Source organism: Alosa sapidissima, chromosome 9, assembly GCF_018492685.1.
Source record: "Alosa sapidissima isolate fAloSap1 chromosome 9, fAloSap1.pri, whole genome shotgun sequence".
In the NCBI taxonomy this organism is placed as follows: domain Eukaryota; kingdom Metazoa; phylum Chordata; class Actinopteri; order Clupeiformes; family Clupeidae; genus Alosa; species Alosa sapidissima.
Genome location: NC_055965.1, coordinates 20,515,896 through 20,533,564, shown reverse-complemented (window position 1 = coordinate 20,533,564; position 17,669 = coordinate 20,515,896). Strand labels below are relative to the sequence as shown.

The following is a 17,669-nucleotide window of genomic DNA, read 5'->3' as shown; positions in this document are numbered from 1 at the left end:
GCTGCCTGCAACAACAGCGGCGCTCGGGGAGCAGTGAGGGGTTAGGTGCCTTGCTCAAGGGCACTTCAGCCGTGCCTACTGGTCAGGGTTCGGACCGGCAACCCCTCCGGTTACACGTCCGAAGCGCTAACCAGTAGGCCACGGCTGCCCCTATGTCAGTTAAGTGTTAAGTTAAGCTAAGTGAAATGTTATGTATGGACCCTTTCAAGAGAGTTCCATTATCAGCATCATAGTTGGCCCCACAAGACTTCCTTTTTAACATTCCATATGTTATCTTAATTCAGAGGAAGTAGATTGGGAACCAAATAGAACGTTCAAGCATTGTTGTTGTTTTTATTGTTGAAAGGGTCTATATGGGACACATCAGCAGGAAGTATTTATACTAACACATCCACTTACATAAACACTGTAAACAATAATAATAAACAATGATAGCCAATGTTTCACAAATTCATATCTTGATTCTATTGCCCAAAAAAGAGTAATCATGATATTCCCAAAGTGTGAATGTATAAATAAGGACTCTATTTCACAGTTTTACTGACCTCAGTTTCTCCAGATGGCTTTTTGAGTTTCTAAGACCAGAGAGCAGCTTCTCTTCTGATGTTTGCAGATCACAGCCACTCATGTCCAACTCACTCAGTTGAGAAATGTATGACTGCAGAACTGAGACCACAACCTCACAGGAGCTGCGTTTGAGTCTACAGCTGATGAGTCTATAGTGAGAGAGGAAAACACTATGAGCAGCATGTCCTCTATACCAGTGTTTCTAAAACTATGGGCCGGTCTGCTACGTGGAGACTGCTGGTCCGTGGAGCTGCGGAGTGAAATTATGCTTCGTCTGATAATTTGGTGTCATCAAACATAGAGGCATACAATTAAGTGTGGTGGTATGAGCATTCATTCAATGCATGCATGTGCACATCTGCGCAAGATAAACTGAAACCATTCATTAAAGTTGGTAACAAAGCTCCGCTTCAAATGGTTGGAAGGCTATACAGTAATAACATTTAATAGAACGACGTGAATTCTTGCAACTTCCATAAAACAAAGCAGAGACTGGACAATACAGTGTCTAACATTGAGTGTATAGTCAAATATGAAAATAACGTGGCCAAAAGCTATTGTAGCCTAATTATTTTTCCTGTTAAATATCTCCAGGTCTATCTGCTCTGCCGATTATCATACAGAAATAACTGGTATCGTTTCCTGAATCCTTACATTCAGACATTCAATTTAGATCACATTAAAAAGCATGTCAATATTTTCAGTGTATGATGCTTGCATGGGGGAAACATCCCAAAACAATGGCATCCATATAATTGCTGTTGTTTTGAGAAGTTACATTACATTACATTACATTACATTTGGCTGACACTTTTTTAGCCAAAGCGACTAACAACATGGTAAACAGTTTAAGTTTTTGAGCAATTCTCAACAATTTTAGGATAATTTAAAAAACATTAGAGTACAGTAAGAATAAGTGCATCAATGAGTGCTATTTTTAACAGTTACTTGTCAGTTTAAGACGGCTGGTGAGTGCTAGGATCAGCAAGACTTGTTATAAGTGTTGCTATGAGAGGAGATGTTCTCTAAAGAGCTGGGTCTTCAGGAGTTTTTTGAAAATGGAGAGGGATGTCCCTGCCCTTGTAGGAACTGGCAGTGTGTTCCACCAACGAGGAACAACTGATTAGAAAAGTTTGGATTGGCCTGAGCGTACCGGTGGTAGAGCTAGACGTCGTTCGTCTGAGGAGCGCAGCGGTCTGGAGATAGCGTATGTCTGTATGAGGGCATTCAAGTAGGTGGGAGCAGAACCGGAGACTACTTTGTAGGCAAGCGTTAGAGCCTTGAATTTGATGCGGGTCACCATAGGTAGCCAGTGTAGCTGGATGAGCAGCGGGGTAACATGTGCCCTTTTGGCAGGGTGAGATTTGTAGGGGGGGATGGTGAGGATTTCCCCCTCTCTGGTTTTCCTATCCCTACCTCTGCTAAATTTTAACATTTATCCCCCTCTGACCCTCATATTGATTAATGCTACTTCATATACAGTAAGTAAAGCGCTGCAACGTGAGAACAGTCTAGTAGGCTAGCCTACATAATAATCTGACATCAGAAACGCACCTTCACCGTCAGCACTGATGCTGCTGACACAGTGGCAGCGTGATAACTTAATTTGGCCTTGATCGTGCAGGACATTTCAGAATGTCGAGTGTGTAATCCATCATAAATGCCTATGTTCAATGAAAAAGTTAGCTGGACAAATGAAAGAAAACGAGAAGGATTCAGTGATGCATAATAATGTTTTGGAACCTTCAAAATTAGAAAACTGATGCAACTGAGATGGAGGACAACTGCACGTAGAGTAGAACGTAGGCCTATTGTCCGAAGGAACTTACATTAAATGAGGAGATATTTGCTGAATGTCACAAAAAGTGTTACAGAAATTGCTTGGCATCGCTTATTCAATGGCTCTCTACCGAAACACCTGTAGTTTGCGGAGGACGAACGAGAAAGCACTCGTTTGATAAATCAGCCAGTAGTAGACAAATAACTTTTAGAAATAATCTGTACTGCAAAAACGAATGTTGGTGGGTATTTAAACTAACTAGCGGGTGTTTTAACAGCTGCAAGAAATAGAAGCTTCATGGTCTTTATGTTCTGGTTCGTAAATTATTTTCATAAAACTTCAAGTTGCCCTATAACTTTACTCTCCAAACTCTTCACTGCACTGTAGGCAATTAACTGACAGTATGATAGGCTATTTATTTTCTGTAGGCTACAATAAACACATTTATTTTTTCAACTTTTGCAATATTACGCACTTGGCTACTGAACACAAATCAGCAGGAGAGAGAATGCATGTAGCCTACGCAGCGTGTAGCGCAATGTGTAGGCTATTTGGTTACCAACTAACACTGTTAGCCAATTCACTAACTTAAGACTTCAGTGCCATCATATACAATGTTTTTTTACACAACAAATACAGAAAGGATGGACGCAGCAAAAGTAGAGAAGTCATTTCAGATGGGGCAAGAACAAGGTGAATTTGTATGCTTGTCAAAACGTAGTCCTACCCTGCATTCGAGGAGCTGATCATCATACCAAGCACACTCACTGTTTAAAGTTATACACCATGGTAAACTAAAACTAAAATGTTACAAAGGTGGCAAAAATAGTTATTATTAGCCATGACATTACTAGGCTATGAATCGTTCGTTCATTTAAAAAAAAAAAAAATTTGGGGGGGGGTTTACAAACTTATTCAAAATCATCCCCCCCTCTGGTTTTTACACAAATCGCACCCTGCCTTTTGGGTTGGTTGTAGACCAGGCGCGCCGCCACGTTCTGGATCATCTGAAGGGGTATCACTGCGCAGGCTGGGAGACCTGTCAGGAGGCCGTTGCAGTAGTCGAGTCGTGAGATGACTATTGCCTGAACCAGAAGTTGGGTAGCATCTTGAGTCAATTAAGTCCTGATTTTCCGTATGTTGTAGAGTGCGAAACGGCACGACCGGCCGAGCAGTTCAGTCTTTGTCATCAGGTGGAAAGGACAGATAGAGCTGTGTTTCGTCTGCATAGCAGTGGTATGAGAAGCCATGCAAACGGATAATCTGTCCCAAGGAGGTGGTGTAGATAGCAAAGAGAAGGGGGCCCAGCACTGAGCCCTGGGGGACCCCTGTGGTGAGAGATGGTGAGGTGCAGATAGCTGACCAAGCCATGATACGTTAAACGAGCGTCCTGTGAGGTAGGATTCAAACCAGGAGAGAGCAGAACCGGAGATTCCCATGTTAGCGAGTATAAAGAGAAGGATGCGGTGATTAACCGTGTCAAAGGCAGCCGATAAGTCAAGCAGAATGAGTACTGATGACCGAGCGGTCGCCCTGGCTTCTTTTAAGGCTTCTGTTACAGACAGCAGAGCCGTCTCGGTAGAGTGGCCGCTTTTGAACCCAGACTGATTTGGATCCAGAAGGTTGTTCTGTGAAAGGAAGTCAGAGACCTGTTTGGAGACTGCTCGTTCAATGCCTTTGGATAGGAAAGGCAGGAGTGAGACAGGGCGGTAGTTCTCGACTTGAGCAGGGTTGAGAAGTACAGTAGAACTATTGTAATTATATTTTACATTAGTAAAACAGTCATCTGATGTGCATGTTCACACTTTTAACACTGACTGCTTTGAAGTGCATGTATAACAATATCGCATAACAATAATAATTGTGATAATGATAATTTGATGGGGGCTCTCTATAGAAAGGCTGCTCTATACTACATACATTCACAAATATGAAATGCCAGCCACAAGAAGATGGACAGGTTTTGCCATTTAAAATACAGACCTCACTTTACAGTCTTGATTCTGTGGTTGATGGAGCATTTCTCCTCCACAGTCCTGAAGCTCACTGTCACTGATGTCCAGCTCTCTTAAGTGGGAGTTTGCCCACTGAAGAGCCAAGGCCAAAAATCTTCCTTTCAGTTTACAGCCAACAAGTCTGTGAGAAGATAAACATTTGTCACAGAGAATCACAAAGAGTGCAATGAGAGACAAATCAAGAGGGAAACACATGTTTTATTAATGTCTGTTTAATACACTCTACAGTTATACTCTACAGTTACCCATTTTCACTGACAAAATGTCAAAACCTGTCCATGATTTTTCAATGACCTTGAAAGAAATGTCCATGACTTTTCAAAGGCCTATGAGTACAATGAGTGTTTACTTTACGCCACGTGTGACTTAAACAAGAATGGAAAAAAAGTGCTTTGTATATTATATTAAATCATATTATATCATATCATATTATATTATATAGTATATTATAGTATTTGTTTATTTTCGTTGTTTTTTTTTTAGGCTATTGATTGCATTGACATTATTGTTTATTATTGCTATTGCTATTGTAGTCTCACCAACTCTTTAAAACTCTTCACTGTTAATTTAACTATTGTAAGCCTATTGTTTTATTTGTAAGTCACTTTGGATAAAGGCATCTGCCATATCCCATAACCATAGCCATAACCATCTATGAAGGAAGCGATTGAATTCTGTAACATGATGTGTGATCTCCAACCTCCATCCCTGGCAGAGTTTCTCCTAGAAAATTTCCCAGCAGCAGTGACGCGGTGCTTAGACGGAGAAAGACCGACCCCCCCAGCCCCAATGCTATTCCCACCGTTCGCTCTTGTGGATATTTTCCTGTTATTGGGTCAATGACGTGACGCTAGTGGGTTAGATACATTTAAAATTGTTGAAATTTGAAAATAATTTGACAAAAAACATAATTTTCATCAAATCCTAATCTTAAAGTTTTGGATATTTTGAGAGAGTATTAACTGAATTTGGGTAAAAATGTCAATACGGTGTAACCACAAAAACATGAACCAAACAATTACACTTGCTGGTAACACTCCATAATAAGGTGCCATAATAAATAGCAAACTAGTAATTACCTAACCCTTTGTTAATATTTGTTAATTGTTACTAACATATCTATTTGGCACAAGTTAATAGTTTTTTAATCATTAATTAAATATTAGTTGTTTGCATAAAATCTGTATGTTAATGTTTTAGCAAATCTATTAACTAATATTGTATTAATATGTGTTAATAGTTAACTAAATGTTTTTTTGGCACTAATTAAGTTATTTCTTGCATCATTTAAATGTTAAATGTTTATTTGCAAACTATATGTTAATAGAAAAGTTAATGACTTATTATTATTTAACTAATTGTTATTAAACTGTGCTTCTGCTTATCCCAATATGAACCGCTCTCCATAGGACCCTTACAATAGATAGATAGATACTTTATTGATCCCCAAGGGGAAATTCAAGAAAAAAACACGGAGCTACCTTGACATGCTGCCACTGTTGTCGGCGCCGGAACCGCTTGCAATAAAGTTGGTTAAGCTTAATTAATATATTAGTAGTACTGTATATAGCTATAAGCGTGGGGACCCTTATAATAAAGTTGGTTAAGCTTAATTAATATATTAGTAATATATAACTATCAGTATGGGGGACCCTTATAATAAAGTTGGTTAAGCTTTATTATTAGTAACATATAACTAGTCAGACGGTGAAGGGACTGAGACCAAAACTGGCTTATCACATTTATTCCTTTAGGAAAAGTTAAAACAAAACAACAAGTAGGCTAGTTGAATGGGCTATATTACATGCATCATTCCTATACCATCACTGTCAGCCCTACTAGCAAGGGAGACATGCGACATGGAATGTTCAGGTGCACAGAACAATCAGTTTATTAATATTCTGATACTCACTAAACACTCACAGACGTAGACCATACGGAGGTAATGCATAAACATAATGCTAAACTAAATGTACATTCATTTCCTGCTAGACTGAATTGCACTTTCCATGCACACTAAGCTAAACTACACTGAATGCATGGAAAGTTGCTAGCGGAGTTTACAGCTAGTCACGTTAGACTCAGTGTGTATGAACTCGTGGTCATAATGAAAACATTAATAAACGTTCTCTAAGTTGCTAGAATTGCACCCAAATCTTAACAATACATGTAAAGTAACATAATACAGGTGGTATATCAAAGTGTTCAACTTAAACAACATTTTACAGTTACAAAATTAAAACAAAGTGGGGAGAGCTTTATACAGTCAACCTACGCAATGCAAAGCATACCGCTTCTGATCAGCTATGGCACCAATACAAGGACAAAACGCAGCAGAGCTGCAGTATAGCGTTTCTCCAAAGGGGGCTCCAAAACACCAATCTCAATAAAGCTGCTTAATTACGACGAAAATCACATACAAACACTAAACTACATTTCTAACTCTGTTACACCCCCCTCCCCTGAATTTCACAAAATTCAAGCAGCAACCAAATAGTACTTCCAAAGGCAAAGAATACACTACTTTCAAACACTAGACAGAGAGTCACCAATTACAGGACAGCCAACCAAGGTATCCAATAAGGATGAAGTGGAAGAAGAAGAGCGCAAACTCTCACACAACCAACCACTGGCAGTAGGGTGCCTTATACACCCCACAAGACCATAAAAGCCATTAAAGCCATAAATTCCATAAATTATCCACATAGCTAATCAGAAAAGCTAGATAAATAATAATATGTCATTAACTTTTATATTAGCATATAGTTTGTAAAAACATTTAACATTTAAATGATGTAAGAAATAACTGTTAATTAGTGCCAAAAATATATTTAGTTAACTATTAACATATATTAATACAATATTAGTTAATAGATTTGTTAAAACATTAACATACAGATTTTATGCAAATAACTAATATTTAATTAATGATGAAAAAACTATTAACTTGTGCCAAATAGATATTTTAGTAACAATTAACAAATATTAACAAAGGGTTAGGTAATTACTAGTTTGCTATTTATTATGGCACCTTATTATGGAGTGTTACCCAAATTGTGAAATTCTCTCCAAAATCCCCTCTAAAATAATCTGGCATGACCTTGCACAAGAACTTTTCTATATTTAATACAAGTAATGAAACCCCATTGTTCTGAATGTTTGAATTAATATTGGGAATCATGTCTGTCACATCAACCACTTAAAAAGTAGCTTTAAAAGGGTTTAATTAGATTGTAATTTAAGCAAGTTTAAATTTAAGTTTTTCATTTAAACTTCCATAATTCATTTTTAATATTTTATTATGATATATGTAAATAATATGTTTAGATTATAAATAAATAATATAATACATTTATTGTAAATAAAGTGTACTTCTTTTCTCCCAATAGATGCCACTTTCAACCAAGGAAAACGTGTCTCACCACAGAGCGCAAGTGAACTCAATCCTGCTATTGGTTGTTTGTTAAGAAATGATCATACCCACTCTTTCACTCACTCTTATTCTCTCTCACACACTCTGGGCTCTATTTTAGTGATCTAAAACGCAAGGTCACTAGCAAATAGCATAAATACATTTAGGGGTTTGTCCAGTCCACATTCGGGGTGATTTTGCTATCAAACGTCAGGCGCCTGGCGCAAAAAGGCGGCTCTTATGTTTCTTAATCAGTCATGGGTGTGGTTTGGGCGTAACATCCTTAAACCAATGAAAATGACATCTGTCATTCCCTTTAACAGCAAGCAGCGCAACTTCAAGCAGTGCATCAGTATTTTGATAGTCAGCAGCGCATTTGAAGAAATCTGCTTGCACAGAAGACCGTATGGAACAGGTATTCCACTAAACCAGGGGTCGGCAACCCGCGACTCCGGAGCCGCATGCGGCTCTTTGATCCCTCTGATGCGGCTCAGCTTTTGAAAATAACAATGAGTAGGCCTATTTAATTAAAATGTATTTATTAAATTATTAAATTATTCAATATTTATTATAAATAGTAATTTATATAACTTCCCATCTCACTTGACTCCGTAACCGTAGCCTGCACAATATTGTTACATTTGCGGTTCGTTGCCATGTCAATATCAAACAAAATCACTGATTGCCCTCCATTTCAGTCAACGAGAACACTTGTCTTTAATTGTTATTGTTGATGTGCGCGCTTGCTGTAGGCTAGATAAGGAAAATGTCAAAAAGGAAACGTCAGCGACCACAGCTTGCGAGCGCGAACTAAGCGGACTGAAATGGGAAAGTTTCCATCCGAAGATTCTAAAAAAACATGAAATGAACGGGCAATTCCATAACGCCAACACAATGCCATGGTAGGCTATTTAGTTGGCGTTATGGATATATGACAGTTTTGCGTGGAGTTGCCCTTAAATGATGACGGCCTCAATTCTTGCATGAAACTTCACCTCACTGAATATGAGCCAGCCAGACTCCAAGGCCATCACCAAATCTAATCTCTGGTAGGCCTAATGTTCAATTTCGCCAATGACATGTCAATGAAAATTGAGTGTTGTGTTGTGAACTATGATGTTACTTTGCATACCAAAGGACAAAACAGTTCTACACAGTTAATTACTTTCACTATTGACAATGGGTTACCATCGAAAACATAGCCTGAAAAAAGCAACACTTACCCCAATAATGTTCGAATGACTGAATAAAAAACCTAAGGACATTTATCCTGCAGAGGAATTGCTGGTTACATCTTGTGATGTAAGCAGCGTCTTCATATGCGCCTTTCGCTATAGACCAGGTTTTACTTGGTCAGTGGCGTAATGCTTTTTAGATGGTGTAAGATAGCGATTTCTAGATCATGTGCCAGACCACACCTTATGTTGGTAATTTCCACACCTAACCCCTGGGCGCATTGTTTAATAAAAGTGAAGTGTAAGATAGAAAAAGCTTTGCGCCTGGGTAATAATACGCTTTGCGATGGTTTTTGTGTTGCAAAAATAGGGCCTCACCTCTCACTCTCTTTGAAAACAATGGGTATAGACTGAAATTGTATGAGAACTGAACTGAAATCAAATATAACACAAGTTAATCCTGTTTGTTCATTGATGTTATGAAATTATTTTTTATATGGAATATGATGAATGACATGAATATATATTAAAATATCCAATTCAGTTTACCTATTTCTTGTCCTATTGCTGTAGACGTTTATGGTCAGTTTGTGTAACCGATTTATGTCAATTGGTGTAACCAGTATTTTGTCTAAAAGACTAATATTGTACAAAAAAGTTAATATGGATAATGATTTTAATTTCATGAGAGCAATTGCATGAACTCTAGGAGGTGTGAAATATTAGATATTTGTCATTTTTTGTGGTTACACCATTTGACAATTTAACAGGCTGTCAGTTCTATCTTTTGTTAAAAATAGTATAAACGTCATATTGAATAATATGAATACAACAGAAATACAAAGTATACAATTTAACAAACCTCAGGCCAGATATACATACCACCATGGACAAACCGCAGAATACCGAACGCTAACGTGGCAGCTGAACAGTCATACGTGGCATTTATCAAACTTTAATTTCATCGGGTAGACTAATCTGCGCCTTTCTCCGCCCCCTAGGCCTACTGCAATTTATGAATGTCCACAACTGAACGCCATAGCCTACATACAAGCGCAGTTGAATGAAGTTGTATTGATGCAATGATGACAACATTAAAAAGAATCAAACGTTTAGCGATCATGAAATAATACATGATAAGATGTCAACAAGCAGGGAGATAATGAAGATCAGTAGTTCTACTCAAACTACTTGTGCACGTACTGTAGGGCAGGCTATGGAAGATTGGTCAAATCCATAGACAGTAAAAGATATGGACAGAGTCATCACATAGACGTCAATCGAGGCGGGTGAAGCAAATTTCAACCGTTTCCTGTTGGTCGACGAGGCTTTCTGCACAGGCTCAGGGGACGTAAATGTAACGTAGGCACGTAGTCTGACTTGTGTAACTCTTGTGATAGCTGCACCGAGAGATTGGGTATGTAGCCACTTACTTCGTTACCACCATGTCTACATTGCTGTTCTAAATGTCCTAGTTGTTCGTAGATAAATGTGATTAAATATAAACAGCACTCGCCACATTCATAGCCTAGGCTACTGTCAATCCATCAAAACTTCGCTGAAATGTTGTGCTCCGATGCTTTCGTTCTTATCCAGAGAATACCGTTATTTTGCTCCTGTGCGACGCTTTCACCCGCTCTGGCTGTACGCTTATTACGTCACTTTAGCATTGATTTCGGAAAAAAGTTTGTTATTCAGTCTGTAAGTCAGTTTCGAGGTTATGACGCCAATCACACAATGTTGTATTACTCCGGAAATAGAAAAAGTTCATATAAAGGCTTAAAACGCTTCAGCTGTAACGTTATTTGATGTCAAAGTGGTGCCAAAATTAAATGGGCTTCAATGGGGATGGCTAGGTGAACTGGTCTACTATTTAGCCTCAGATCCGCCATAGTGTCTACGCTCTCCGAACGTTCGCCTGCCCCCTTGGTCAAATCTAGCAAGTAGAAAAGTTTAAGTGGATGACGTGAAAGTAAGACATTCGAAAGGCCAACGAAAGTTAAGGTTGCTTTTGATATAGTAGGCTACAAAGACGCTGGTGTCACAAAAACACTGGTGTCAGTAAATAACGATTCTGTTGTCTTTGAAAGGTTCTCTTATTGACGCATTTAACCGCAATTTGGTTTAACACCTGCTTTTAGAAGGCGGAATATTTAGGCGCAGAATAGATGCGCATTCACAGGCAGTATTCACCCCTTGCATGTGACGTCACGTTTTGTTCGCGCCACAGCAAAATAGCCTAGTGGACGGCAAGAACATGGATCAAATCAATGGGTTGTAATGGGACATATCGCACAGCTAGGAGATTATTTAACCGTAGTAATGGCCTTCCACGACTGCTGGCTTATTGTTTGGAATACAACAACATCCCATGTTCTTGCATAGATATATTTTGTTTTGTTTTCTTTGTGTTTTGGGAGTATTTCAACCACAATTGCATACTTATCTCGTCAGTGTATGAAGCACAGCAGCGATTGCTATAGCAACCATAGACTCTGAACAGGACGGCAGACTACAAGCACTTAGGCAAAGTCTATGGCAAGATCTGAATGTGAACAGTTAATACCGTTCAAGGTTTTTTATTTCCTATTTCTTTCAATTCTTTAACTTAAGACATGTAAGAAGTAAGTTTATTCGCTGGGCAACGTACAAACTGACGAGTTACATTAACCCTAGCACTATGAGCTACGATAAGGTGACCAGATTTCTGAGACAAAATCCGGGGACATTTTCAGTTGAGAAGCGTAAAACGTGTAATGTTTTAATCATTGTAAACTTAAAACGGGGACACTGTCCCAGGGGCATCACTAGACTAGATCTCCACAAGCCCCCCTAGGGGGGTTTGGGGACATGCTCCCCCGTGAGAAAATTTGGTATATTTTATTGTTTAAATGCATCAATCTGGTACACATTGAAAAGAAATTCAGAGGTTAGACTTCATTATTCTTATCTATGGATGGAAATATTTGTGCTGTAGCCTAAACTTGCACTTCAGAATTTTAACCATGCACACACAGTTGGAATAGTTATAATATTGCAATAAGTTATGCATAGCATATTTTCTTCACAGTTTCATTGTTCAGAAATGGTCCAAAATAGTATTGGCTACATAGCACTCCATGAAATGATATCATAGTGGCAGTGCTGTTCAGACAGTTAATCTAGCTAGTTATCTTGGTCATTGTAATGCCCATCTTCTTTTTTTCAAGACATTCTGTGCTTTACCCATATCTGAGAATGTATGATGTGATAATATTTGTCTTATGTAGCCTAATAGGGCCTATGTCTTGTCAGTCTCAGACAAAATAACTCACGTCTCATGCTTTTTTTTCTTTATATTTTTGTCTTAATGTCACTAGGAAGCATGCCAGTAGAAATATAGGCTATATTCATATTTTTAGGGGATTGTCTGGAATCTGGCAATATGAGAACCATTATGGTGGGATAGGCCTACTCTGGCTAAACAATTTACAAAAATGTTTGTACTGACATAAATCGTTGAGTATAGGCCTACATTATAATTTTGGCCCAAAGTTGTAGACCATGTAGAAACTTGTTGCAATTTCCCTACCGATGCTAGTTGTCACATAAATTCATTGTTAATTTTCTCGCAAACCATTTATCACAGCAATTTGGCGCGAATATCATTCAAAAAAGCTTAGATTCCGGCCGTTCACGTGATATCTGCGTATGATATGCTATCTGTGTGACGGGTTCTCCGCAATTTTAGTTTAACCTGGACTTGAGCAGCTGGCACGTTCGTGATGAATAGTTTAATAATTCCTCCGCACAAGTGGTTTCATTTCAAAGATTCTACCACGCTGCTATTCCACCAATCGAAATAGCCTACCAGAAATATGGGCATTCTAGAACATCTTGGAGGTCTGAGCTGAGCGCTTGCTTTGACTGGGTTGAGCCTGTGCGTGAAGGGTGCGCAACTGTACGTTTGGTCAGTGTTTTCTTTCTTTCTTTTATTCCAATTTCGGGTCTGTCAGTCACAGTGAAAACCGGGGACTTTTCCGGGGACAACTCCAGCCGGGGACAGGTCACCGAAATCGGGGACTGTCCCCGGAAACCGGGGACGTCTGGTCACCCTAAGCTACGATAAACGTTATCTAGAATAGCTATAGCTTCTAAGTGTGGCAGCTAAGTTATTATTTAATGTTCTGATATGACATTCTTAACGTTTTGACTATGTTACAACTGATAAAAGCAAGACAAATAAAGTAACCAAATCGCTTTGCAATATTTTAGTCCAGAAATACTTATGGGTGTTCATTTACCATAATGTTAATTACAGTAGCCTAACGTTACGACCTAACATTATCTCCCCTTGCTGTTACCACCAGCTTTAATAACTTTACATTTGCGATCATGACCAGGGGCGGACTGGGACCAAAAATCGGCCCTGGTATATTTGGCCCAAGCGGCCCTCAAATCGGTCGGGCACACCTAATTAAATACAAAATCTTTGCATTACCCTTAAATATGCATTATTTTCAACTGTCATGGAGCACTGAAAGTGATAGGCCTCACTGGCTATCACTCTCACTGATCAGAGGTAGCCATGGAGTACATGATCTCCATATTCAAGTAGCCTAGGCTATACAAGCAATTATTAAAGAAGAGTTTCTGCTTGAATTCAAAGTATCATTTCAAATTATTCAATAGGCTACATTTAAACTATACAATGCTCAACTAACAGCAGCACCAAACAGTTACTGAATTTGCCTATGTGTAAAGAGCTAAATTACCTAGATTGTAGTAGACGTTAATCACTGTAAGACAACTGAAACAACACAAAATAAATAGGGGTGTTGCTGGAAATATTCAATTCCTGTAGGCTATACTACATTGCTGGTACATTTTGGAACATTATAGCTACATTAACTAATTATCTTTAATGTCTTCCAGTAGCCTATCGTATAGGTTACCGTATATTAGTTGGCTTGTGCATGATATGACTTGATGTTTTGTAGCCTACATTTCCGTCAGTCTACAATCTTTTAGCCCATCTTTACCATGATAATTAACCCTTCCAAGATAGAACCCTTTCGACGCTCTACTTTGAGAGACCAACCACCACTCATGCCATCGATGTTTAATTTTGGGCGTCTGACGGAAACTGATCAATCTGACCAACAATTAACATCGATTTGACACTCTTTTGCTGTCCGGGGTTGCAAATCATTCATTTAGAACATTTAAGTTACGCTGTTTGTTATTATAATCACAGCACGGCCTTAGGTTATCATAACCACATTATTACATTATCGCAATTAATAAGTAATCATAATCATCATCATCAGCATGGCATGTCACACATAGCCTGCTCCACCACTGAGTTCTTATAATGTAGGCCTAGCCGCAAGGCTCCACCACCTGCTCACTGTCCCTCTGTATACTTGCTTACATCCTCGTTCAAACTCAACGAACTTCAACATGTTGCTGACATTTGCTAGCCTACTTGCAATATTGTATTATTGATTTTTCATTGGTGTTACTTTTGCACTATTGTCACTATCCGCCGCAATTTCGTGTAGGCAACTTCGATTAACTTCTGATGGCTCACAAAATCCTGGCTCTGGGCCAAAATGCGAGGGGTGGGCCTGATGTGAGCTGTTATTGGATCAGTCAAGTGTCAATATGGAAATGTAACCAATGGGCCACTGATTGTCCTTCCTTTGGGCCGATCGTTGGCCAAAATGATTAAATTATATAGCCTATTCTATCGGCCCAAAAGGTGCGTCGGCCCACCGGGAAAATGCCCGGTATGCCAGATGGCCAGTCCGCCCATAATCATGACCCATTTCATCTAACAACACCATTGGCATCTTTCTTTGACTATCAGACCCCAAACAGCAATACATTGAACTACAAAGATGTTATAGTAATGGTGTTCAGTTCATCATAATCATTATGACATAATGTAATTTGCCGTCCGTCTCCTATCTTTTTGCCGTCCAGCATGGAGCCGTCACGTGACTTAAGTCACGTGCCTGCAAGGGGTGAATACCGCGGAATACATAATTATGCGCTCTTTACGCTTCCCCTCTCATCTCTTTACGGTAAACTCCCACTTTCCTCTTTGACCTCCCATGAATGCATATGCATGACACGGAAAAGTGCAATTAGCCATTTTCAGCTCCCGCGACAGGCAGTTTGCGCTTTTACCTCAGTGCGGCCTGTTTGTACATACCTCGCCATTTTTTTATGCGCACTTTGCGAAACAAATACGCCTGAAGTGGGCGTAAAAGTGTTCTACATCTGGCCCTATCCTACTGCATGTCTTGATTTCCGAATATGTGAATGTGTACTGACCTCAGTTTCTCCAGGTGGCAGTTTGGGATTCTAAGACCAGAGAGCAGCTTCTCTTCTGATGTTTGCAGATCACAGCCACTCATGTCCAACTCACTCAGTTTAGAAATATATGACTGCAGAACTGAGACCACAACCTCAGAGGAGCTGTATTTGAGTCTACAGCTGATAAGTCTACAGCAAAAGAGGAAAACACTATGAGCAACATGTCCTAAATTGTACTTACCTATTTACTAAAAAGAGTGGACTCTTTAGTAAAATGAGCACACTATGTACTAGAAAGAGGGCACAATTCAGTAAAACGAGCGCATATTCTCTTGATATACAAAAAACATTATTGCAGTGACATCTCTTGGTGGGTGTCATTGCAAGATATTATATGTATTGATAAAACATACACTCATTTTACTAAATTGTGATCATTTCACTAGATTGTGCACATAATTTTGTGTATTGTGCGATTGTTTACTACATAGTCTGCTCGTTTTAGTAAATTGTGCTCGTTTTACAAAAAAAGTGGACTCATTTTAGTGAATTGTTCGCTGATTTTACTAAATTGTGCACTCATTTAATAAACATTAAAATGAGAACAAGATGTAGTAAAAAAAAGCACAATTTAGCAAATTACCTACAATTTAGTGAAATAAACACACTGTTTAGTAAAACAAGTACAATTTTATAAATTGAGCTCACAATCTAGGAAAATGTGATCACAATTTAAGAAAATGAGCACAAACTTTAGTAAAATGAGTCCACATTCCTTCATATACACAAACAAATATTTTGCAATACCTCCGGTGTTCCGCATTGGAACATATACTGGTAATTAAAAAAAACCTGTTCAACAATTTAGTTGACAAGACTGTGTGACTGCAAAAACTATGCAAAATGTGTGTGTGTGTGTGTGTGTGTGTGTGTGTGTGTTTGTGTGTGTGTGTGTGTGTGTGTGTGCGTGTGCATGTGTGTATTGAAAACTGCTAAACATTTAGAACTAGCACCATACTGTAGGTCTATTATGTGGATGCAATCCAGAAGCACACATTTAAGTCCCGATGTTCTCTTATGAGGACATGAAAGTAAAAAGCTTACTGAAGTGTTACAATAAAAAATAAATGTGAAAAATGCATGCCATATCATACTATGTTATACTCTACCATGACAACAGTTGTCATGTCCCCGCTGATAAAACATGTAGGTTGATATCGACCGACTCAACCCATCTTGTTTTTTTTCCCCCAATACAGTATTATATGTTTTCATTACCACTAACTGATACAAATAACTGTCATGAAACAGAAATGTATTCAGAATATTGAAGTAGAAAGTCCTGCAAAGCCTAAATTTGATGTCCTCATAAGAGGATGCAGGGTCTCAGGAGGATATGAAATGACAAATAAAGGTGTTAGCTGTTTATGAAATAAAACAGAAAGCACCAGCAACTATGCACTGTGCAAAAATACAGAAATGTATGGACAGTTTTTGCTGTATAAAATACAGACCTCACTTCAGAGTCTTGATTTGCTGATTGATGGGGCAGTTCTCCTCCACAGTCCAGAAGCTCACTGTCACTCATGTCCAGCTCTCTTAGGTGTGAGTTTGCCCACTGAAGAGTCAAGGCCAAAAATATTCCTCTCAGTTTACAGCCAACAAGTCTGTAATAACATCAACCATATAACAGAGAATCATCAATACGGAAATCAGAGACTAATTACAGTTTTTCTCGATCGTTTTGATACCTGTGTCAACTCTGACATCACATTCTCAAAACAGTTAACACCCGTGTCTGAACAAAAGCACTCTGGACAAAATTACACATTTTTCTTGCAAAAGGCTGTTACTCTCTCAAAACACTTAAAACATGCAGCAAAAGCAAATCTTGCCTTCAAACACTACAATTTGTTGCCAATTCAAAAACACTCTTCAATCAATCATTACACACTGGACAACAAAATGCAAAATCTAGTTCTCAAAATGAGCATTTTTGCTATGTCTGTTCCATTACTTTCTAATGTTTCTGGTATCAAAACGTACTGAAAAAAACATAATTTATTCATTCCTCCCAAGATGTAACTGTCATTGACATGTAAGACATACAGTAAACACCTAGCAAGATACAGTAAATTTCATTGAACTACAACGTGTCATTTTTCATCGAAATAGACCTACAGTAAACACCTTTTGTACTGTTTTCTCCACCAAATAGGCAATACAGCACTTTGTCTAAATGTGCATTAGATCCATACTTGCAAATAGCAACACAGAACAGACATTTCTTATGTATAATGAATGATTGCTGATTGAAGAATTGTGCAAAGGAGTTTCACACAGGTGTATCAGAGATTCAGACTTATGCATGGAATCTATACCACCTGTGAAAATGTGTTTTCCTTTTGTTTAGCACG

At 38.6% G+C, this 17,669-nt stretch overlaps 1 protein-coding gene across 24 annotated transcripts in view; it reads right to left on the bottom strand.

Annotated features, from left to right (window-relative positions):
• The window catches only part of LOC121718036 (NACHT, LRR and PYD domains-containing protein 12-like), a 135,617-nt gene that overhangs the window by 10,633 nt on the left and 107,315 nt on the right, over positions 1–17,669 (bottom strand). For 17 of the 24 annotated variants that reach the window (XM_042102815.1, XM_042102814.1, XM_042102812.1 and 14 more), the window contains 4 exons: positions 16,767–16,919; positions 15,271–15,441; positions 4,331–4,483; positions 546–716 (listed from right to left, as the gene is read on the bottom strand). The exons of 2 other annotated variants lie outside the window; for them this stretch is intronic. In XM_042102815.1, coding sequence (XP_041958749.1) covers positions 546–716; positions 4,331–4,483; positions 15,271–15,441; positions 16,767–16,919 — 648 coding nt within the window. The remainder of the gene's footprint in view (positions 1–545; positions 717–4,330; positions 4,484–15,270; positions 15,442–16,766; positions 16,920–17,669) is intronic. 5 more of the 24 variants (XM_042102816.1, XM_042102802.1, XM_042102807.1 and 2 more) reach the window with 2 other exon arrangements.